The sequence below is a fragment of the Sciurus carolinensis genome, chromosome 13 (genome assembly GCF_902686445.1).
Source record: "Sciurus carolinensis chromosome 13, mSciCar1.2, whole genome shotgun sequence".
NCBI lineage: Eukaryota > Metazoa > Chordata > Mammalia > Rodentia > Sciuridae > Sciurus > Sciurus carolinensis.
Genome location: NC_062225.1, coordinates 72,571,258 through 72,596,406, shown reverse-complemented (window position 1 = coordinate 72,596,406; position 25,149 = coordinate 72,571,258). Strand labels below are relative to the sequence as shown.

General features: G+C 34.0%; 1 protein-coding gene across 2 annotated transcripts in view; it reads left to right on the top strand.

The window, feature by feature from the left end:
- Window positions 1-25,149, top strand: part of Babam2 (BRISC and BRCA1 A complex member 2) — a 404,865-nt gene that overhangs the window by 39,926 nt on the left and 339,790 nt on the right. For both annotated transcript variants that reach the window (XM_047523282.1, XM_047523280.1), the window contains exon 3: window positions 6,140-6,216. In XM_047523282.1, the coding sequence (XP_047379238.1) occupies window positions 6,140-6,216 (77 nt within the window). The remainder of the gene's footprint in view (window positions 1-6,139; window positions 6,217-25,149) is intronic.

Below are 25,149 nucleotides of genomic sequence, written 5' to 3'. Positions count from 1 at the left end.
ATAAAAGCTAAAAACCAAATTTTGCCAATGCTGGATGCTTAGCATGTGCTATATGCTGTATTGGGATTTTTTTTTTAATTATAAAACAGTTGTTGGCATCAAGAATTTTATAATCTGGTTGAAAAAACAAAGCACAATTAGGGGAAGTACATAAATAATATTAGGAATTATATGATTAAATATATAAACCTATAGGGAGGAGAGTGTGCAAAGGTTATTATGCTTAGCATTTTGTTTTATCAATAGTCAACTTCTATTTCTATAATAAAGTACTGGAGTAAACTACCTCCTTTGATGTCATCAAGAATTCCCACTTGGAGCTGGATGCTGTGGTACCTGTCTGTAATCCCTGTGGCTCTGGAGGATCCTGAGTTCAAAGCCAGCTTCAGCAAAAGCTAGGGTACGAAGCAACTCAGTGAGACCCTGTCTCTAAATAAAATACAAATTAGGGCTGAGGATGTGGTTCAGTGGTCGAGTGCCCCTGAGTTCAATCCCTAGTACCCACTTACCCCCACCCCCCAAAAAAATTCCCCCTTGGGCTAGGGTTGTAGCTCAGTGGTGGAGCGCCTGCCTAGCACGAGTGAGGCACTGGGTTCCATCCTCAGCATCGCATAAAAATAAATAAAATATATTGTTTTCATCTCCAAGTAAAAAAAGTAAAAAGAAAGAATTCCCACTTATAATTCCTTTGTGCATAATCTACAGAATATGAGTTTAACCCCCTTGGTTTTTCCCACATATTTAAGTTTAAAATAGTGCATTCCTAGTATATTGAGGTGAGTTGAAATTGGCAAAAGATATATAAACTCTTTTTATACTCTGATACCAAAATATGTTGTTACTGCTGTATTCCCAGATCTAAGCACAGTGCCTGGCATATAGTAAGCACTGAGGAAATGGGGTTAAGGGACAAATTTGAAATTACTGTTTGTTAGCAATCTAAAAAAATTATTTTAAAATGATTTTTGTTGTTGAAAGTTATTGAATTTTGGAACATTGCTGTTTTTCTTTTTATTTTTTTTCTCTCACTACTGGAGAATGAATCTAGGGCCTTGCACATGCTAGCCAAGTACCTCAGCCCTGAAATATTGACCTTTTTAAAATTTTTTAGTTGTAGGTGGACACAATACCTTTGCTTTATTTTTGTGTGATGCCGAGGATCGAACCCAGGATCTCACGCTTGCTAGGTGAGCGCTCTACCATTGAGCCACAACCCCAGCCCAAAATACTGGCTTTTTAAAGCTTGGATCTAACTATATGTGAGGATATGTTGCCATTACAGCAAACAGAATTTTGATGATGCCAGTATCTTTTTCATATTTTGTAAGGAAGTGGCTTTCTAGATAAATGAATTTCCCTGTCCTATTAATTATCTGTTACTGATTTCTGACTACAACTGCCTGGGAGACCTTAAGCCCAGCCAAACCATTCCCAAAATTCTGACCAAAGGAACTGTGAATGTTAGGAATGTGAAGCTTTGTGGCTGGGGTGTGGCTCACTGGTACAGTACTCGCCTAGCATATGTAAGGTACTGGGTTTGACCCTAGCACTGTAAAAGTGTAAAAAAGAAAAACAATAAAAACAGAAAAAAGAAATGTGAAGGCTTTCATATACTTTACTTGAAGACTTATCAATAAATCACCCTGTATTCTTTCCTTATGAAAAGGAATGAGGCACTTTAGGAGAAAAAGATAAATCTGGCCATCATAACCTTGTTTGCTTAGTCAAATATAAAAATGATGTATTTATTTATTTATTTTTACTTTTTTAATTAAAAAAATTTTTAAAAATTTTTTACAGACTGCATTTTCATTCATTGTACACAAATGGGGTACAACTTTTCATTTCTATGGTTGTTCACAAGGTAGATTCACCCCCATTCATGTAATCATACATGTACATAAGGTAATGATGTCTGTCTCAGACCACTATCTTTTGAAAGGATGTATTTAAATTAAATATTTTTAAATTAAATATTTAAATTGTTAAATATTTTAAAATATAAAAGGAGGTATTTAAATTAAAATATTTAACAATTATAAAATAGTTCATATTCATTATAAAGCTAAGAACAATGCAAAAAAAAAAAAACATAAAAAAACTAAGAACAATGCAGAAAGTTAATCAGAAGAAAGTTGTAAAAGCACCCGAACCTTGGCATGTTTTGGTGACTCTTCTGTCATCTTCTTATGTGTATACACACACACACACACACACACACTCTCTCTCTCTCTCTCTCTCTCTCTCTCTCTCTCTCTCTCACATCTCTTTTTTCTATAAGTGTAATTGTATTTTTTTATCTTTTCTAACCCATGCTGCTTTTTTTTCCCCCCCTTTTGCTTGCTAAAGCATATACTCCACCACTGGCCCCCATGCTCATCCTTGATTGACAGAAAAATGAATGCTCACCTTGAGAGAGATTTGACTTTTCACAGTAAATTAAATAATAGGATCCAAACCAGTTTTAGATGAAAGTAATTTAAGAAGAGCAAACATTTTACTTTAATCTTAAAAGAACCTTTTTGTATGTGACATTGGCTTGTTTTTCATAATCCCCCTTTGTCCCAGGTAATGTAGAAGAGAGAGTGTAAGAGATATTTTCAATAATTTGCTCAAAATTCATTGGAGGAGAAACTGTTTGTTGCTCAGGAGAAAGAGACCTACTGATGGCAGCTTTCCTTTGTCATCCTGAGTAGTTTAGCTCTTGGCCCCAAATCTGTAAATTCCTTTTCAGCAAATCAGAAGCTCTGCAGCCTACTGGAGATTATACCTTTTCACTTGAGTGTTTATTTCCAGGGAGCGATCTTTCCAATATCCTACAGCATTTTTTCTTAGATGAGTTTTGGCAAATTTTTTCTCATACCTTTTCTCATACCAGCGTTTAATTGCTTTTCTAGATTGACCCATCCATCTACCTGACTGTTCCCATAGAAGATCTGGTTACCTTCGTGCACTTCTCACTCTTGGTTTCCCTTTTCCCTAAACTTTCTCCTCTGTTTCTCCCTATGTAGCAAATGCATTTGTCTCCATTCCCATGGCTGCCAGCCTAGTCCCAGCATTCCTCATGTTTCTTGCCTTCTATGGTCTCCTGTCTGGTCTTTCCATTTTTATTTTCTTACAGTCTTTTTTTTTTTTTTTTAAATTTGTAGTTGTAGATGGACAGCATGACTTTATTTTATTTGTTTGTTTTTAGGTGGTGCTAAGGATGGAACCAGTGCCTCACACATGCCAGGCAAGCACTCTGCCATTGAGTTATAGCCCCAGCCTTTTAGTTTTTTTTTTTTTTTTTTTAACTTGTAGACACAGTAATCTCTTAAAATCTTAGAATCAGATGTTACTCTTCTGTTAAAAACCCTTCTATGTGCTTGGCATAAAAACTGAATTTATTGCCACTGCTTGCAAGACCCTGCACTATTGACATATCCCTCGCTTACCTTTTGTCTTCATTTTTGGCTATTTCCTCCCTCATCTACTCTGCTCCAGCTTCATTGCCCAGATATGTAAAGATTTCTTGCCAGACATATCAGACGTGATCCTGCTTTCACTCCTTGCACCCACTGTTTCCTCTGCCTGGAATGCTCTTCCCAGAACTTTGCCTCGTTGACCCCTTAGGGTTATTTAGGTTTGGGATTTCTCCTCTTCTAGAGGTCTTTGTTGATTTTCCATTGTAAAGGAGCTTCATTCTGTTTTGCAGCACCCTGTTTTATTATCTTCATGACATTTAGTAATCTTAAACTATCTTTGTCTCTTGTTTATCATTTCTTCTTTCCTCAATAAAGTTGAAGTACCAATAGATTATAGTCTTATCTCTCTTGGCCACCTGTATTCCTGACACCTAGAACAATGCTCAGTCTGTCTTATCTGATTTAGAAACAAACAAACAAACAACCAAAACCCAACAAAAGTGAATTAATCACTCGGATGGAGAAATGTCCTTTTCAACGCCCTGTGGTTTCTAGAACCACCTGTTGCTGTGGTAAGGGAGGAAGGTGAAATGGCAGGGCACAGAAACACTTTCCCAGTCCTGGTAAAGCAGAAAATAAAGTATGGCCCAACAGTGAATGTTCAGAAAAAAACAATTTCACATGGCAGGTAGAGTGAAATTTGGTTCTTGTGTTCAAGCAAACCAGAATCAGATTACTCTTGAGGATTTCCTGTACTACTGCTGAATCCAGTGTTTAAGTTATATAGGTAGATGAGTTTATCTTCAAGCCCCAAAACACTGTTGTGAAGGGTGTTTTCTGTCATTTTCTGCAGGTTGGATATTGTTAGTGTTGCTTATAGGGTCATTACTATCATTCGATTACCTTTATATTTTTTAATGCTAGAATTTATGGGTTTTCCATAAGCCCTTTCAAATAATTGCTGTGTTGTGGGCTAGAAAATGGTTTACTATAAATTGAACATTCCTAATCTGGAAATGCCAAATCCAAAATCTTTCAAAATTTAAAACTTTTTGAGTGCCCTCATGATGCCACAAGTGGTGAATTCCCCTTCTGACCTCATGTGACAGGTTGCTGTCAAAATGCAGGTGCACTAAAATTACTGTATAAAATTCACCTTAAACATATGGTGGAGAAGGCATGTGTGAAACAAATGCATTTTGTGTTTAGATTAGGGTTCTATCCCTAAGATATTCCATTATGTATGTGCAAGATATTCTAAAATATGAAGAAATCTGAAATCTTAAACACTTAGAGTCCTTAGCATTTTGAATAAGTAATACCCAACCTATAAAAGGGAAATGTTTTGGTGCCTTTTGTAAAATGTGCTCTGGAGAATATTTTATACTGAAAGGAAAGGAAGAATGGGTTTTTAAAATTGGTGAAAAATTTAAATAGGTTACTATTCAGTTGCTAATACAACTTCGTTTAGTTTTTAATCTAAAAACCTTTTTTTGATCCTTGAATGTAAAGAGGAATAATCGAGAGATTTATGTTAACAATACCTGAGTTAAAGCATCTTTCTCATTTTTTTTTCTTTTATGTTCAAATAATTTTGCAAAAAGTAAATCTGATATGAGACTGAGATAGTTTCTTTAAAGCCAGCATTTCTTGACTTTATTTTCATATGGTCTTTTCCCTTCAAAGTGACCATCTAGGGAAGTTGTGCATTTATTCCTCTGTGTTTCCATTCCTTAAACTACTTTTGCAGGTTCATTTTCACATTAGCTTCAGAGTCAGTATTGGAATTATGAGAGAAAATTAGCTCCTTTACTTTACTCAATAAATTAAAAACCTCACTTTTTAAAAATGAAATGAAGGGCAACCTCTGTTGGGGTCCCCTCTTGCCCCTGTAAGTTCTGTTTCTGTCACACTTGAGTAAATCCTATTCCTTTCACTCTTTAAAAAAAAAAAAAGAAGACATCTAACTTCCTCAGTTGCTTCATGATAGCATTTTATTAACTTATGAGCCAGTACTCTTGTTATGCAGTTGAAGTTCTGACTTGTAAGATCGTAAGATGTAAAGTAGATGTGTAGAACAAAGAACGTTGTAGAACTTTGTGAAGTAGTAGATTAAAAAGACACCAAAAACATTGAGTCCTTGGTGATTAACTCAACCACCCCCCCTTCTTACATTTACATTTTATCCGAAACCAAGTATAATGCGTTTTGCTTTCCTGCAGATGAAAGTTACAGTGTGCCAAATCTAGATGAAGCATTATACCTTTGTGGAAAGAAAGAAAACCATCTGGTACCAGAAAAAGGCCCAAAGTGGGCTCTTTTCTGTTCTGAGAGTGAAAGCTAAGAGTCTGTTTAAAATATGACCATAAAATTACTCTTCTTTTATAATTCTTGGCAACAAAGAGTAGAGACCTGTTTGGATCATATACATAGTTTTAAAAGTCAATATGTACTTCTTTGAGGAAAGCAGTTGAAGCTCTGTTGGTGTTTGTTGTTAGAAGGCATATAAGTTTTATTGCGAGGTAAACAAATTACTTGTTTTAGGTCAAGACTTACTGTTTTGACCTCCATGATCATTAGACTTATTTTGTTCTGTGAGCCAATATTTTAACTTTTTGTCTGTAAGGTTCACTTTTTATTTACTTTACTAAATATTATAAATATGTGAGATTTTAAAAAGTTCACTTAAAATTTTTTTTCTTCTCTCCCTCTCTCTCTCTTTTTTTTTTTAAAAGCTGTACATCATTGACTCCTGGACCTAACTGTGACCGATTCAAACTGCATATACCATATGCTGGAGAAACATTAAAATGTAAGTAAAGTATGACTCTTTTGCTCCAAATAGAGATTATGTTATTAATTATTGGACATTGTGCTTTAGTTTTTATTTCTAGTCATTAAGTATATCTTTGCTACTGATCAACTGACTGGATACCACTTTTCTTATCTGTCATTCAATCCTAGTTCTGTTAAAAGGAAGGCAGTTGGCAGGGAATAATTTATAGGCAAATGGGCATGTACATATATTGTTTTTTAAAAATATTTTTAGTTGTTGATGGACACAATACCTTTATTTTATTTATTTATATGTGGTGCTGAGGTTTGAACCCAGTGTCTCACATGTGCCAGGCAAGCACTGTACCACTGAGCTATAATCCTAGCCCTAGATATTCTTAATGTTTAGGCATGCACAATAATTCTTACAAACACACACACACACACACACACACACACACACATATATATATATATTTTTTTTTTTTTTTTTCCATAAGTAACTCTTCTATAATACCCCAATAAAGAGATCCACTACTTTAAAATACCTATTTAGAGAGTTTCTAGGTAGGACAGACTGCTGTTCACCAGTACTTCTAACCTTCTTCTGGAGCCACTGATGCCAGGAACCATTGTCACTGATGGATTTCCAGTTGTACCCTGACTGTGAGTCCTTCCTCAAAGACTCTTGACATGAGTTAGGCATGTTAACATGTAATCTTTTTTTAGCAAGTGTCAGAAATGCAAATGGCCTATGAGGGTCAGAGTTGTAACATAAATGAGGGAAGCAGACTGTGTGTGAAAAATTGGGACATCCTATCTCTGAGGGGGCTTACCTCTATTGACCCAGAAGGTGAAAGTCACAATTTTTGTATGAATTCTATTAGTTTTAGACGTTGGCTACTTTTTCAAAATTAAAAATCTAGAGGAGGCCAACATTATGCAGGCTAAACTGAATGTCCCTGGACCACAGGTGTCTTGACTAGATCGTGTGCAAGACATACAACTGGATTTAGTCTAGCCTCTACAGCATCTCACCTGGGTAGCATCAGCCTTTTCTGCCACTGTTACCAGTACTAAAATGCTAGCCTGGTGTAGAACTGACTAGAGCTTTGGTTTCTTAGTATCCATAATCTGACCAGGAATTTTCTGTCTTGAACCTACAGTCTTGGTTGAACAGGGTGTTAAAATCTCTTTATTCTTAAAGAGAAATACAATGCATAGGCATTAAAGATGGACCACATGTTAGCATTTTCTAGAATTACTTTATATGAATTTATCAAATGCAACATTGAATGAGAAACTTAGGACGTGCTGATTTGTTAACTTTGCATTATTAGACCATTCTTTAGAAACCGTTAAAATACTAAAGAATTTCACCTGTTTGAGGTAGTAGGACAAATTAGATTGCTGCTTGTTTTGAAAAGATATTAGCTAAATTTAAAAGAAATGATCAAAGTAAATCACTCACATAGTTAAAAAATGGAAATGGTGGGTGTGGGGTTGTAGCTCAGTGGTAGAGCCTAGCATGTGTGAGGCCCTGGGTTCAATCCTCAGCACCATATTAAAAAAATAAACAAACCAAACGAAGGTGTTGTGTCCATCTACAACTAAATACATATAAAAGGAAATAGTACTGAAATTATTTTGTATTTGATAGCAGTAGTCTTCTTTCCCATGTCTCCCTTCTGCCAGTCCTGTTTCCTTAGAGAACAACTTACAATTAAAACAAGAAAATTGTTTTAGTTTAGTTCTTCTGGGGTGAGCTCCATTTCTCTAAGTAATATGCTTTTTAACTCTGTTTCCTTCTTTTTTTTTTTTTTTAATAAATATTTTATTTATTTTTATGTGGTGCTGAAGATCAAACCTAGTGTCTCCGTACATGCGAGGTGAGCGCTCTGCTACTGAGCCACAACCCAGTGCTGCCTTCCTTTCTTGATTTACATATTGGAGACATTATTACACTTAGACTTCCTCACCTGGAAAATGAGGCATCAGTCTATTTTAACTCTAACCCTTGTGTCAGTCTTCCCTTTTAATGTAATTATATCACTGTTGACATCCCTGTGTTGGTTACCCTGTAACTTACAATTTTTTTTACTTTTTCTTGTAGTGCTGGGATTGAACCGAAGGCCTTGCACATGCTAGGCAAGTGCTCTACCACTGAGCTATATCCTTAGCCCTCCCAATTTTTACTTTATTTTTTTAAAGATCACCTTAAACCCTGTATGATACAGTTAAATGAACAGCCTCTAAAAGTTCTTAGTGCAAGGCACAGAGTTAGCATTGTTTTTACTTAATGATATTTGCTATGCAATAATGATAAACACTTATTTTGTTTCATATGAACAATAGATAGTGTCTTTTGGCTCTGTACTGTATAGGATGAAGATTTAAACCCCTGTCTTTCCTTTTATTCCTCTTCCTTTGCCTTCCTACTTTTGTCTTCTATTATTTTCCTTTTGCTTTTTCAAGATTGATAACTTATTGTCTGTTGTAAAACTTTAATTTCTTCAGTGCTTTGTTTATAAATTGCTTGAGTGATTACTCTGTAGTTCTGCCCCTGCATAAAAACCAACTTAGGATTTGCCTTTATTATTCTCTTGTGTTTTACCTTGTTTTGTTGAATCTAGGTATTGTGGATTCTGTGTTTTGTAGAATTATTCTTTAGTAAACAGCTCACCTATTTAACTTGCTGAAACCCAGTCTCAAATAACTTGTTCAGATTCTATTCCTCTCTCTCCATTTTCTGCCTTTTCTGTAGCCCTGCTGCTCATATTTTATTTCCATGGTCACAATTTAGCTATCTTACTTTCAAAGAACTCTTTCTTGCTCTCTGTTCCTTTTTTACAGCCTCTTGTTCTTATTTAATGTATATGTTGTCTTTTAAAAATCTTTCAAAGACTAAAATTTAGAGATTTAAAAAATGTTTTGTTACTTAAGTTATTTTAATTTTCCACAGGGAGTGTAATTTTGTTTATAATCTTTTTTACTCTGTTATTCTATAGGAATAATAAAAGATATTCATATATACTTAAGATAGTCAATAAAATACTGATTAGGGCTCCTTATTAGGTAAGCAGGGCTTATGGAGGTTTTAAGTGAATGATGGGCCAGCTGATGGTATGAGGGTCCCTATGTGTCATATTTTTGTAGTTCCACAGTTTTCCAAATCCTGTTTATTCAGTGAGTCTTGTATTTTTCCACTGGAGATACATAACTGGCCACATTTTTGAGGTGGTATATATACTATTCCCTGAGAGTAGCCCAGTGTCTTACTCTTGCCTCCCCTTCAAGCTGGTAGGGGTTTACCAGTACAGATGGCTTCCTTCTTATCAATAGCCTAGTCCTCACATTATTGCAGGACAAAGCTTCCTTTGCCCTGTCTTGTCCATTACTGTATTTTCATCTGCATTCTGCCTTCCAGAATTTTGTTGTAATTTCTCATCTACTTATTGCTACTTTCTTCCCTTCCTCTTTACCCTCCTGTTATTTTGAATTTTTATCTATCTATCTATCTATCTATCTATCTATCTATATTATTAAACAGGTGGCAGTGCTCAGAAGAAAGAAGAAATAAATGTATGTGGTCAGTTCATAGTTTTGAGACAGAAATAATGTGATTTCATAAGCATCTTTCTAGGTGTATGAGTTTATGTTAGGAAACATTTACTAATATTCTGTATCCTTGCATTACTGTAATATTTTCATAGGAAATCTTTTGTAACATTTATGATTAATCCTATTGCTGGCATTCATTATTTGTAATCATGTTCTGTCCAACTATTGCTTGATATCACTGTATCTTAAGGACTTAATTTAAGCCATCATGTGCTCTTTAATGAGTGAATTAATAACCACTATATATTGGGGTTCTTACACTAAAGTGAGTCTAAAGAAAGTCCTAGCCTTAAGCAGCCCATATAAAAGAAAAATGTAATTGATCACGGGAATTATATTTCAAGTTCATTGAATTAGATGGATGACTTTTTTCCCCCTTCTGAAAAACTTGGCTTAATTTAGGAATGCTTTCTGAAGAATGTTGGTCATATGCTTAAGTTCAGTGTTAGAACCCTAGGGTGTGTCAGGGAGTGCAGTCTCAGAGAAAGATTTTATTTAGCAGATTGGAAGGTGGTATTATATATAAATTTAATTGGGAAATTCATTTCTTTGGGAAGATGTAGTATTTAAGGTAGCAGTTTGCCTTTTGTTTGAAAAAATTATCCTCTCAAATTTGTATCCTTTGGGGTACCCGTGTGCTCTAATACAGCGGCCAACTCATAAACTTATTCAAATGTTCAGACAGAAATTGGTTTTTAATATTTGTTGAAAATGTGATAGACATCAAAAATAAACAAATGAGCCACATAAATTATGAAGTATAAGTCACTGGTCTCTGATTGTAAACATTGTAAAATACACATTAACCTAGAAAATCAAAACATACCCTTTGACTGTGTAGTTAAAATTCAAGTAAGTTCACTTGAGGTATCTTTATTGGGCTGGTGTTTTTCATACCTGCCCACATAAATTTGTTTTTGTCAGTGCTTACAAAGCAATATTTTTTATGTTCCTTAATTTGTATGATATTTAGCCATGGTCATTTCTTTCTTTGTAACTTTACTTGTATGAAAATTATTTCAAAATTAGTTCTGGTTATAATCTTTCATAAACATTATTAGGAGGGTTTGAGTCATGGTGTGTTGATAGTAATAACGTAGGACAATTAGATATTTTATTATCCTCAGTAATTAGAATAGTTTCACTCTTTGTAACTTGAAATTCATGGAAATAGAAGATTTACTATATTAACCAGAATTTATTGTAAAGAACAAATCATTCATAGCGAGTCATGAATTTTTAAAGAATCTTTGAAAACAGGAACATATTGCATTGCTTTAAAATTATGTTAGACTCATTCACTTTTTCTTAAGTCATCCTTTTATTTTACTTCCAAAAATCCTTGCAAAGATGAAGACTTTAGGTATGTTCCTACTTCATCAGTTTTTATAACCTTAAATCTATTGCATCCAAGATCAATAATGTCATAGTAGTTAATTATCATAAGACTTGTGATTGAATCCAACCTCTCATAACCAACATAATATTCATTCATCTTTAGATGAACAAATATAATTCTCAACAACAAACATTTTAACAAATGTAGTTTGCTAACACAAACATAGTTAAATGTAAGGTTATATAGTTTTATAGTCCTTGTATGATAACTATCACAGCAAACAGAAACGCTCTTTGCCTTTTAAGAAAAAGACCTAGAACAAAACTTAATTTTATGATTGGAGGAAAATGAATTAGAACAGGGTTAAATTGTACTGTATGGTGAATAATAGATAAATCTTCTCTTTCTCCTTTTTTGTTTCTCAGCAAAGGGTAATGGCTAACTTAGTTCTTTGCAGTCTTAAAACTTTTATGTAAACAATTTCTTTTTTTTTTTGTTATAGATGGACACAATACCTTTGTTTTATTTAATTTTTTTACATGGTGCTGAAGATCAAACCCATTGCCTCCCACGTCCCAGGCAAGTGCTCTACCACTGAGCCACAACCCCAGCCCTGTAAACAATTTCTTATTTAAAATTTCTCATTAAATCCCATTGAAAACTGCGGCATGTGGTTTAAACTATAATTTTAACCAAAGTTCAATCAATGTATTTGGAATTCACAGGAATTTTATTTCCTAACTTTAAACTTAGTGAAGTTAGAAATGAGGCTGTTTTGTTTGTTTCTTCAGTTCCTAGTGCACTAGAGATATTCAGCTAAATAATGTGGAAGGAATGGAGTGAACACATGCATGAATTAATGAATCGTAGTGTTCAGGTTTTTGTTGGTTGTAGTGTTATGAAGAACGCAGCATTCTGTTACTTGTATCAGCCTTTTGCCAACAGAAATTCAGTCTTTAGAAGTTATTTATTATACAAGGAATTTGTAATTGGAACATTGCTCTTAACAATTCAGAAAACAGGAAGGACATACAGTACTTTGCAGATTTGGATTCTGAACCAATTTTGTCTTTGTATATTTGCTCTGCCCTCTGAAAGCAGATTAATGAAATAGCATATAACTAAAATTTATATTTCAGAATATTTTATGTAGTAGAAAACACTCCTTGTCTAAATCTGTTTCATCTGTGAATAAAGGAAACTTTGTGCTGTTGATGAGAAAGAAAGGCAAAATAGAGGGCATATTTCTACCCATGATTCCATGAATTGATTCCTGCAGAATTACCCATATTCAAAATTAAGTAATTGAAATTTAAAAAGCCAGAAGATTATAGTACATTAGGAAAGATGTTATTATTTCCTCAGTTCTTTTAATGTGAAGAGACAACTGCTGGCTATAGAGAGAGTTGCCAATTTGTATAAGATACTCTTGGAAAATGTCAAAGGATAGAGCTTTTAACTAAAGAGAAGTCCTTCAATCTCACAGTCATACAAGATCCAGCTTACACTCACTTAAACAGGAGTGGAAACGTGAATCTTCAGTGATCAAGACTGATGTGAATAAAATACGTGTTAAGGTCTAAGACGGCACCACTGAAGTGGAGAAAATTTACCAGCTACAGCAAAATTCACAGAGGCAGAGCCATGAGCTTCATATAAACATGTATTTGTAAAAATAGCCATCCTAGTCATGCTCTATAGAATTTAATTCTAGAAGAAATTATTGAATTTGATTTTTGTGTGCATACCCTATTTAAATAGGGCAGGGAGTGAGGCTATTTTGCTCATATTTTATTTCCATTCTCTAGCTTGGTGCCTGACATTTATAGAGGCTTAATAAGTGTTTGTGGAATGAACGAACCATGTTCTTTCTTTGGATCTGGCAATGATGAGGTTTGATGAGGAAGTGACAAAACTTAATTCTGCAAGTTCTTTGAATAACACTGTTTATGCAACTATGAAGAGAGATTATTGAAATATTATAAGTTATATTGAGCAAGTCTGTGGCCAGTAAATCAAACAGTTTGCTAACACTGGTTTCAAATTTGAAATTATCTTTTGTTTAAAATTTCTGTATTTCATACTAACAATTTATTTTAATCAGGGACTGTTTGGTTATAAGAAACCCATTGTAACTAACATAAATTAAAGAACTTGTTTATTTGTCTTTATAAGTAATCAAGCAAATTTCATGTTGCCCAAAGGAAGAAAGAATAGCCAGCCTCACAGGGATTAGAACCAGAGTCTGGAAGGCTGGTAGACACCATAGTGGCCAGTAGGCATCTGTTTCCTGGTGTGTAGTATAGTCTATTGTCACTTTATTCTTTTCCCCCCAGATTTCTCTTTGTCTTCACATTGGGTAAAAATGATTTCCTGAACCCATATGTGGTGACTCCATTGCAGGCCATCAGAGAGGAAGTCACTGAGTCTAAATTCCTAGGAGAGAGGTTCTGACTGGTGACTTGTGCTGAGTGTCCACTTGTGTTGCAGGCATATGACCAGGTGTTCTGGATCATTTATTATCAGCTTGGTTGCTAGAGGCCAGTTTTAACATGGGTAAGCATGAACTGGGCAGGTATCCATTACTTTGTTTTAGGAATTCGTTCTAAAGCGCTTTCAAATGAAACTACTGACATTTCTTTTTGTCTTGAACAATAGAGCAACACTGTTGTTTATCATCTGAGAGGAATGATGAATATTTATCAAAGCTATTTGTGACAGAGTGGAAAAGTCATGCCAAAAAGTTACCTCCAAAGGTTTCAAGTTGAAATTCTTTCCCTTCATAGGAAAAAGTATGAAAAAAAAAAAAAACAACAGATTATGATGTGGATAATACATTTTCTCTCATGTCCTCAGAGGTTCACTGTAGAAGTACTGTTCACTTCCAAGGATTCAGTTTTGCATTACTAAATTTAAATTTTGTAATTTTTGGAGAATGAAACCAATTTCAGAACTGCTATTGAAATGGAATGCACTATTTAACTAAACAGTGGCCAAACATAAATGCAAAGATTTTTATAGACAAGTTGCTTATAGCATTCTGGAACTTCTACTTTACTAAATCTACTCAAATTCAGCCTCATTTTTGATCCATACTTCCTTGAGGGGTTTGACTGCTGCCTGTGTGCTGCTGTGTGTGTGCATGTTAGCACAATGCTTATTGGCATCTTGGGTCTGTTTTGGGTTAATTTGTTCTAAGCAGACAGTGTAGTAAGCTCAGAATGGTATTCTTTTTGTGCCCATTGCCCTCTAAAAACTTGCTGATACACTCAGGTGTGGTGGCATATGCCTGTAATCCCAGTGGCTCTTCCCTGTCTCTAAATAAAATATAAAATAGGGCTGGGGTGTGGCTCAGTGGTTGAGTGCTCCTGAGTTCAATCCCAGTATACTCCCCTTAAAAAAAAAAAAAGAAAAAAAAAAAAACCCAAAAAACAGAATAGATATTGAGGGACTTGGCAATGATGACTGTCACATAGAAATTGGTAACCAACCTGATGGCATTTAAGGACCAGTGGTGCTGTGGGGAAGTTTGTGCATTAGCTGAAAAAGATATCAAAACTCTATTGATTTCATCACATGTATAAGAATTTTGTACTTTGTTTGCTTTGTTATTACACCTTGCATTCTGAACTTCGGTCAGTAGGTCCCAAAGCTGACTGATGTGGCAGTTTTGTTGGGATGGCAATATTATTTTATGAAAATTTATTGTACTGTTTAAAAGAAACAATCTATTTGGGAAATGTTAACCTAAAAGAAACTATCTATTTGGGAAATGTGAACCTAGTGATCTTTCTGCTTCAACCTCTCCTTCTTCCCCTGCAGTATTTTAGTGGGCTGAATTCCTTAGCCTGACATTCAAGACTAGTCTGATATTCTAGCTTCCCAGTCCACCCCAGTCGAGCTCAGCTAACAATAATATGTCCAGGACTGATTTGCTCATTGCGCTTCCCCCGGCCCTGCTTTTCCTGCTTCTGCTTTTGATCACACTGTTTTAGCTTTAGTTGGATGAATCAAGCAAATAATAATATAGTCTGTTTTGTGACACATTTATGGTATTTCGTTTGCACTCACAAATTTGCCATCGTAATGAATGTACTGTCCATTTAGGAGGCTTGTTAGGCTAGCTCTCTTGTGTCTCCAAGATCACTTGCAAGGAAAGTAGGAGTTAACTGTTTTTACTATGGTTTGCAATAGTTGAACTAAGTGAAAAGTTGGGCACTGTGTCCAGGGACGTAAAATTCACATCACACTGAGAGGCACTGTAATTTTCTTTGGTGGCATAGTCCATTTTACTTTTATTTTTATCTTTTAAAAAAGATTCACTTCCTTAAAGATTATTATTATCTAGCATTCAAGGTATTTTTAGAGGCTAATTAGGGAGGCAGGTCACCTTTGATTTAGTGAATGTTCTAAAAAATGCTCATTGAAAGGCAAGTAAAAAGTGCTAATTTTGTGGGTTAGACATTCTCTCTCCCTTGGATTTTCAGGATTTCTTTGTCTTATTCTTTTGGAATATTTTATTTTATTGGAATTCATAAATATTAGAAATACCTCAAGAATAGCAACTGATATTATTTATTTAAATGTGTAAAATCAGATTAGTGATAGCTAATAGTACTATATAATCTGGCTTTATTACCAATTGTAGTTTATTAAGAAGTGTCTGATGTCATTGCCAAACTAACTTGTTGAACATGAATTTTATAGAAAGTAGAATTAGCATACGTTAGTTCATTTAATCAACAGAACTCTGAGGCAGAAATTTATTTCCCACTATTGTATGTATTTTTTATATTGTGGTATGTTTTACATATACTAAAATGTACCCATTTTATGTGTAAAGTGCCATGTATTTTGGCAGTTGTAAAGACCTGTAACCTAGACCACAGTCAAGATATAGTACACTTCCTTCCTCCCATAAGTTGGTCTCTTCCACCACCCTTCCCTTAACTCTTGAGTCTTAGCTTTTCTCTGAAACTATGCAATACTTTTGCCTATTTTAGAGTTTTATATAAATTGAATCATACACTGTATGAATTTTGCATATAGCTTCTTTGATGCAACAAAATGTTTTTGCGATTCATCCATATTGTTACTTTCATCAGTACAATGATGAACTTTGTTTCTTTTTTTCTTGAATAAAAGAAAGTATACAAAGTATAAGATTGTATGGATGTACCTCACTTTTTTTTGTTGTTTTGTTATTCATTCATCTATTGATTTGGATTGTTTCCAGGTTTTGGCTATTGTGAATAAAGTTATCTTTATATTTTTATAGATGACTTTTGGTAGAAATATGTTTTATTTTTCTTGGGCAAATGCCTAGTAGTAGTAGCCTATGTTTTAAGCTAAGCTTATGTTTAACTTTATAAGTATATGGTAAACTATTTTCCAAAGTAGTTGTGCCATTTTACATTACTGATAGCAATTTATTGAGTGTTCTGGTTATTCCATATTCTTGCCAACATTTGGTATTGATCCATTTTGATCTAATTTTGACCATTTATTTGTCATTAAACCACTTAAGGGTGACCATCTGTTGTATTTCCTTGGTCTTTAACCTAATAACACTCTCTTGGTTCATATAGCCTTATCAGATACCTTTAAATAAGATCATGTAAATCCCACAATTTCTTTTTCAAAGCTCTTTTGCCTATTCTACATCCTTTGTATTTCCATAAAAGTTTTAGGATCAGCTTGTCAAAAGTTACAGAAGTCCTGCTGAGCAATGCATTGAATCTAGAGATCAATTTGTGGAGAGTTAATATCTTAATAACATTTAGTCTTCCTGTAGATACAAATGATAACCTTTCCATTTATTTAGGTTGTAATTATTTTCAGCAGTATTTTGTAGTTTTCAGTGAACGTGTCTTAAAACAAATTTTATTAAATTTACTTCTAAATATTTCATATTTGTGTCAGTTATTATGATTTATTTACTTTGTATAGTTCTTTATATTTTTTTCCACATTTTTTATTGTTGCCTTATAGTTGTACATAATGGTGGGATTTGTTACGTATTAGTACATGTACATAATCTAACATAATTTGGCCAGTATCACTCCCCAATACTTCCCCTCTTCCTCCCCATCCCTTCCCATCCCTTTCCTCTATTCTGTTGATTTCCTTTTACTCTTCATGAGATTCTCACCACCTTTCTTTTCTTTTTTGCTCTCTAACTTCAACATAGGAGAGGAAAACATAAGACCCTTGACCTGAATTATTTTGCTTAACACAATGATCTCAAGTTCCATCTATTTTCTTGCAAATGACATAATTGTATCTTTTCTTTATGGCTGAAGAAAGCTCCATTGTGTATATATACCACATTCTTTTATCCATTCATCTGTTTTTGGACATCTGGACTGTTTCCATAGTTTGGCTATTGTGAATTATGTGGTTAGAAACACAAATATTCATGTATCACTGTAGTATAATGACTTTAATTCTTAGGATAAATACTGAGGAGTGGTATAGCTTGGTCATATGGTGGTTTCATGCCTGGTCTTTTGAGGAACCTCTATACTTATTTCCTCAGTCATTTTACGAATTTACAATCCCTTCAGCAACGTAAAAGTGTCCCTTTTTCTCCGCATCCTCTCTAGTATTTATTATTGTTTGTATTCGTGACGACTGCCATTCTAACTGGTATGAGATGAAATCTCAAGGTAATTCTGATTTGCATTTACCTAATTGCTAATGATGTTGACATTTTTTCATATATTTATTGGCCATTCGTATTTCTTCTTTTGAGAAGTGTTTGTTTAATTTATTTGTCCATTTAATAATTGGGTTATTTGTCTTTTTGGTATTAAGCTTTTTGAATTCTTTTATATTCTAGATGTTAATCCTGTCAGAAGAATAGCTAGCAAAGATTTTTTTTCCCATTCTGTAGGTTCTCTCTTCCCATTCTTGTTTCCTTTGCTGAGCAGAAGCCTTTTAATTTGATGCCACCTCACTTATTAATTCTTGGCATTATTTCCTGAGCTTTAGGGGTCCTGTTGAGAAAGTTCTTGCCTGTGCCTATATGCTGGAGTGTTGAACTGATGTTTTCTACTAGGAGTTGCATAGTTTCTGGTCTAGTTTCTAAGACTTTGATCCATTTTGAGTTGATTTTTATGCAGGGTGAGAGATAAGGTCTAATTTCATTCTTCTACATATGGATACCCAGTTTCTCCAGCACCATGTATTTAAGAGGCTGTCTTTTCTCCAGTGTATGTTTTTGGTACCTTTGTCAAGGATCAGATGACTGTAGATATTTTAGTTTGTCTCTGTGTCTTCTCTTCTGTACCCAGTGGTCTATGTGTTTGTTTTTATGTTAGTCTCATATAGTTTTTGTTACTATATTTCTGTAGTATAATTTGAAATCAGGTATTGTGATGCCTCTAGCATTGCTTTTTGGGCTTAGAATTGCTTTGGTTATTCTGGGTCTTTTATTCTTCCAAATGAATTTTAGGATTCTTTTTTCTTATTTCTGTGAAGAATATCATTGGTATTTTGATGCGGATTACATTGAATGTATATATTGCTTTTGGTAGTATGTCCATTTAGAAGTATTAATTCTACTTATCCATGAGCATGCAGGGTCTTTCCATTAAATATTTGTAATTTTGATCCTGATTTATAGTGTAAGGTTGTTTTTTTTTTTTTTTTTTTGGGAGGGGGTACCAGAGATTGAACTCAGGAGCACTTAACCACCGAGCCACATCCCCAGCCCTGTTTTGTGTTCTATTTAGAGACAGGGTCTCACTGAGTTACTTAGGGCCTTGCCATTGCTGAGGCTGGCTTTGAACACATGATCCTTCTGCCTCAGTCTCCTGAACTGCTGGGATTACAGGCAATAATGTAAGTTTTTTAAACTTTCCTTTTCTGAATCTTTGTTGCTTATCTATTAAAGTACAGTCAATTTTGGTATATTGACCTCATAAACTGCTGTGTCTCTGGTTCTCTTGTGATTCACTTACTCACTTGTTAGTTCTAGTAACTTTTTTGTTTTCTGTAGATTCTTTAAGTGTTTTTTCCAAAAATAATCATGTTACTTGTGAAAAAAACAGTTTTGCTTTTTCCTTTCCAATCTGTATTATTTATATTTCTTATTCTTGCTTTATTGCTGTGGCTAGGACTCCCATTACAGTGCTAAGTTGGAGTGGTGGAGTCCGACATCCTTGCCTTGTTCCCAGTTCTGAGGTTGAAGTTTAGTCTTCCCAGTGTAATTGTCAGGTACAGGCATTCCTTTATCATTATGAGAGAGTTTCCATTTCTTTTAATGTGCTGAGAATTATTATTATGAAAAGAATGTTAGTATGTTAAATGTTTTTTTTCCTCTGTATACTAGGATATGTTTTTTCCCTTTATTCTGGTAATATAATGAATAAGCCCATTTTCAAAGGTTAAACATATGTTGCATTCTGGGAATTAATCCCACTTGATCATTGTGCATTATTCATTTTGCTTATTGCAGGATTTGATGCACTCATATTCTTGTAAGAATCCTTATACCTGTATTTGATACTGTGTTTCTGTACTTTTCTGCCAAGTTTTGTTATCAGAGTAATGCTGACCTCATAAAATGAGTTGGGAAGTATTCAGCCCTTTGTTTTCTGAGTTCGTGAAGGGTTGATTTGATTTCTTCCTTAAGTGTTTGAGAAGATTCACCAGTGCAGCCATCTGGACCTGGAGGGAAGCGGGGGAGGAGAGAGAAAGAGAGGTTTTTAACTATGAATATAGATTCTTTAACAGATATAATGGTAACAAGTTATTTGATTATTCTTAAGTGAGATTTTATAGTATTGCTTTTTGAGGAATTTGTTCATTGCATCTAAGTTGTTAAATTTATTGGTATAATGTTATTCATAATATTCCATTCTTAAGCTTTTACTACTTGTGTGATCTATACTCATGTCCCTCCCTTCTTTTCTTTCTGATATTAGTAAATTGTGTCTTTTTCTTATTTTTGGTACCAGGGATTGAACCCAGAGGCACTTAACCACTGAGCCACACCCCCAGCCCAACATTGTTACCATGTGTTGAAAACAGTGCCCTCCCTTTTAATTGCCCTTGTAACTTTCACAAAAATTTATTGACACATGTGGTTCTTTTGGACTTCATTATTTTCTTTTGTTGGTCTACATGTATGACTTTATGCTCATATGCTGCTTTATTTAGTGTAGTATTATGATGTCTTGACATCAGGTAATATGAATCTTTCAATTTTGTTCTTTTTTCCAAAATGGTTTTGGAAATTCAAGGTTCTTTGCATTTCCATATAAAATCTGGAATCAGGGTGTAGGGGAAGGAAAGATAGTGGACTGAGACAGACATCATTACCCTATGTACATGTATGAATACACGAATGGTGTGAATCTACATTGTGTACAACCATAGAAATGAAAAGTTGTACTCCATTTGTGTACAATGAATCAAAATGCAGTCTGTAAAAATTAAAAAATAAAAAAAATTTAAAAAAAATCTGGAATCTATTTTTTAGTTTCCCATTTTTTTTTTTTCAGTATTTGATATACTGGTCTTGTACTTTTTTAGCTTTTATTTCTAAGTATTTAATATATTTTGATGGTATAAGTGATACTTTTTAGGTTTCAATTTTTGATTATTAATTGCTATTATATAGAGATATAGTTTCTTTCTTTCCTTTTTTTTTTTTTTTTTTTTTGATCTCTTGGTCTTGGATCATCCAACTGTGATAAGTTCATGTCTGAGTTATAATTTTTTATAGATTTCTCAGAATTTTCTATACAGAAAATTATGTTATCTGTGAATGCCAGCTTTAGTTCTTCCTGTCCAGTTTGAATTTCTTTTGTTGCTTTAGTGCACTGACTAGAATCTCTAATGTGTTGTAGATCAGTGTGTTGAGAATAGAAACTCTTACATGTTACAGATTTTAGGGGAAAAGAATTCTCTTTTTCACCTTTGAGTATAATGTTGGCTGTATATTTTTCAGAGTTTCCTTTTATTAGGCTATGTTCCCTCTATTCCCAGTTGTTGAAAATTTTTAATGTTTTGTTTAATATGTTAATATGAGGAGTGGATGTTGGATTTGGGCAAATATTTTTCTTCATCTATTGAGAAGATTTTGTGGTTTTTCTTTTTTAATGTTACAAATCTAGTGTGTTTCATTGACCAGTTTTTTAATATCCAAACTACCTTGCATACCTGGGATAAACTCCAGTTGTGATGTTTAATTATTTTTATACATTATTGTTTAATTCAATTAAATTTTGTTGACAAATTTGCATTTGTGTATGATTTATAAATTATACTGGTTTATAGTTTCCCTTTAATTTTTTTTTTTTACCAATTTTTGCACCATAATAAAAATGACTTCAGAATGGAATGAATTGATAAACACCTCTCTTAATTTTTATGAATGTTTATGAAGAATTTGTATTATGTTTCCCTAAGTGGCCAGTGGCACAGTCTGGGCCTGGGATTTTCTTTTCTTTTCTTTCTTTTTTCTTTCTTTTTGCTTTCTTTCTTACTTTGTCTCTTTCTTGCTTTTTTTTTTTTTTTTTTTGTGATACTGGGGATTGAACCTAGGGACACTTAACCACTGAGCCACATCCCCAATCCTTTTTTGTATTTTATTCAGAGACAGGCAGAGTCTTGCTGAGTTGCTTAGGGCCTTGCTAAGTTGCTAAGGCTGGCTTTCAACTTGAGTTCCTCCTGCCTCAGCCTCCCAAGCTGCCAGGATTACAGGTGTGTGCCACTGCACCTGGCCAGGATTTTCTTTGTGGAAAGATTTTAAAATACAAATTAAATTTCCTTTATAGATATAGAAGTACTTGTTATCCACTTCATCTTGCATGAGTATTGCTAGTTTGTATCTTTGAAAGAAATGATCCATTTTGTCTAGGTTGCTGAATTTATTGGCATAAAGTTTTCATACTATTCCTTTATTTTTACAAATATATGTAAAATTATAATGATTTCACCTCTGATTTCCTAATTTTGGTAATTTGTATCCCCACCCCCTATTTTCTGCCTGGTTAGTAGTTTATCATTTTTATTAATGTTCTCAACCAGCTTTTGGCATCATCTATCTTATTTGTTGTGATTGTCTTTTCTGTTTTATTGATTTTTCTTCTAATCTTCAGTATTTCTTATCTTACATTGAGTTTTACTTGCTCTTCCTTTTCTAGTTTATTAAGGTGGCAGCTGAAGACACTGATTCGATACCTTTCTTTTTTTAATGGTGTGTAGTGCTGTGAATTTCCATCCTAAGTATTGCTTTAACTACTTCCTTCAAATTTTGTCATGCTGTGTTTTCATTTATTACACTTTCTAATTTTCTTTTAGATTTTTCTTTCACCCTCCAGCTTATTTAGAAATCTGTTAGTTTCTAGAAATTTCTGGACTTTTTAGTTATCTTTCTTTTATCGATTTTGAATTTAATTTCATTGTTGTCATAGAACATATTTTGTATGACTTAAATCCTTTAAAATTTATTGAGACTTTTTCTATGTCCCATGGCATGAACTCTTAGTGAATGTTCCATGTGCACTGAAAAGAAAGTGTGTCTATTATTTTTCAGTGGAGTGTTCTGTAAATACTAATTAGGTCAAGTGGGTTGATTGAGTTGTTTAAATGTAACATTTTTTCTTATTTTCTCTTAACTTGTTCTCACAGTTATTTAGAGAGGGATACTGAGATCTCTGAGTTTATTAATGGGTTTATGTTGTTTTAGTGTGTACTCTGTTGATTTTCTGTCTAGTTGTTCTATCATATGTTGAGACAAGGATGTGGAAGTTGCAGATTTTAATTTTAGATTTGTTTACTTGTTCTTACTTTTATGTCATTTTTTGCTTCCCATATTTTAAAACTCTGTTAATCAAGTGCATAAACACTTAGGATAATTATATCCACTTGAATTGACTCTCTTTGCTCTTGGCTAAAATCTGTTTATTAATATTATTAAAACATGGTACAACTTTTGCATTCTTTTATTTGTAACCATTTGGAACTTTACATTTAAAGTGGGTTTCATACAGGCAGTATACAATTATGTTTTGCTTTTAATTCTGACAGTCTTTGTCTTTTCATTGGGATGTTTAGATCATTTACATTTAATATGATTATTGATGTGTTAGGTTGATCAGTGAATGAGTTATAAATAGTATTTTGTGACAGTGTATATTGTCAATGAATGCCTACATTTCTAATAATTATCTTTGCTTTTCAGGATGATTTCCTTTTTTGTAAGACTGAGTCACTACCAATAATGTCTTCATATTAGAAAAGAGGAGAATCATGCTTTTTTAGAGTAGGTCAAGCAGAGATTTTAAAATTCTAGTTTGATCTCAGAATGAGAGGTGTTTCAAAAACTAGGTCCTTAAACTGGAAGTATCCAGAGAGCTTTGATATCCTTATGTATTTTCAAGTAGTTCTTTTTCTTTTTTCTTTTGCCTCTTTAAAGACATTAAATTGTCCTTATCTCTAGGATATTTCAAATAGAAATTGGCATACAATGTTTTGGGGCATGTTATGGCCACTTCAGATGGCCTAGACACTCCAGATGGGTTCAAGTTGCATAGCAGGATTTACATGGTATTATCTGATCTCCTTTGATTTTTGTTGGGGAACATAATTGAGATTATGATTCTCCCAAAAGATAGAAACCATGCTTTATTTTGTAGTATATGACATTCATATTCACTTGTATGTATTGAAATTTTAAAAATATTTCTCTTTGTCTATATATGTAGATATTTATTTGTGTCAGATATGACTCTTCCATATCTTAAAATTAAAAAGCAAGACTTTGGTGTGATATAAACAGCCTAATTCTTGATAGAACAGTTCTTTGAATACTGTTTCTGGACTGCTGTCAAACCTCCAACCTAATGAAATCCTTCACATTTCAGATTTAGGCAGTATAATCCTCTTTTGATCCTTTGGTCATTTCTTTATCAGCACCAGATATGTAAGAAAAGAAAACTATGTGGCTTTGCCCTTCATTATTTCTTTCTTGATACAATTCATATTAATATCTTTAGTGACAACCCCACCTAAAACAAATTCCTTGTTTTTCTTCTGTCATTGGCAATTGGCTAGCTTGTAGAAGGAAAGGAACAAAATGTTTTGGTAGGATTATGTTTTAAGTGATGGAGAATTATAGCCATTAAAAAATAAACAACTTAACCAAAAATTAACTTAAAAAAGAAAGGTAGCTATGAGAGGATTTGGAAGATTGGGTAATTTTGTAGATGTGGGATTTCAGATGAGGATTAAGTACATATAATTTGTGAGGGGAATCAAGAGACAGGGAAGAAAGATGATGGGAATAGACCTAGTTTGAGGAGAAAGAGAAAGGGATTTAAGAAAAAAAGTTATTTTAGCCTGAATAATATTTATGTCCCCCCACCTCCTGTTTTGAGCCATAGACATTGGAATCTTCTCCTTTATTGTCTTGCTGTGTGGGAAGCCAGTTAGATAGCGGTTACATTCAGTGTATAGAAAAGTTACAACTCATTTCTAGTTAGTTCTTCCTTTGTACTTAATGCCTAAACCTCTCCATCTGGAGAAATGCCAGTTTGCCACTAAATTTAAATAAATAAGAACATGTCTCATCAATAGGGGTGGCAAATTTAGCCCCTCTTCAGAGCACTGAGCAATTTATGACCATATGTTAAATACCATAAAACAGCTTTAAAGATTTGGTCCCTGGCCATTGCCAGATTGTACCGTAGGAGTGCAGCAGCACTGTGAGGGGCTGGGAATGTTTCCTCCGGCCCTTGGAGGCCTCAGCAGCTCACTGATGTCACAGCCAGAGAGGCCTGTTTTCAAACATTCCCTTTTTAAAGGTGAGATACTAAAAGATTCCATTTTGGCATTTGGGTGCAAAGAAGGCAAGACTTCTTTTTGATTCTTCGGGGTCAAAATTAGTATGGAAAGTGTTGTGTGGGAGAATGAGTAACTTGGCAGCAGTGAGTGCAGAAGGCACGTCTAGGAATAGGTAATAGATATCCTACTCTTTTTCTTGGAGCATGAACTGGA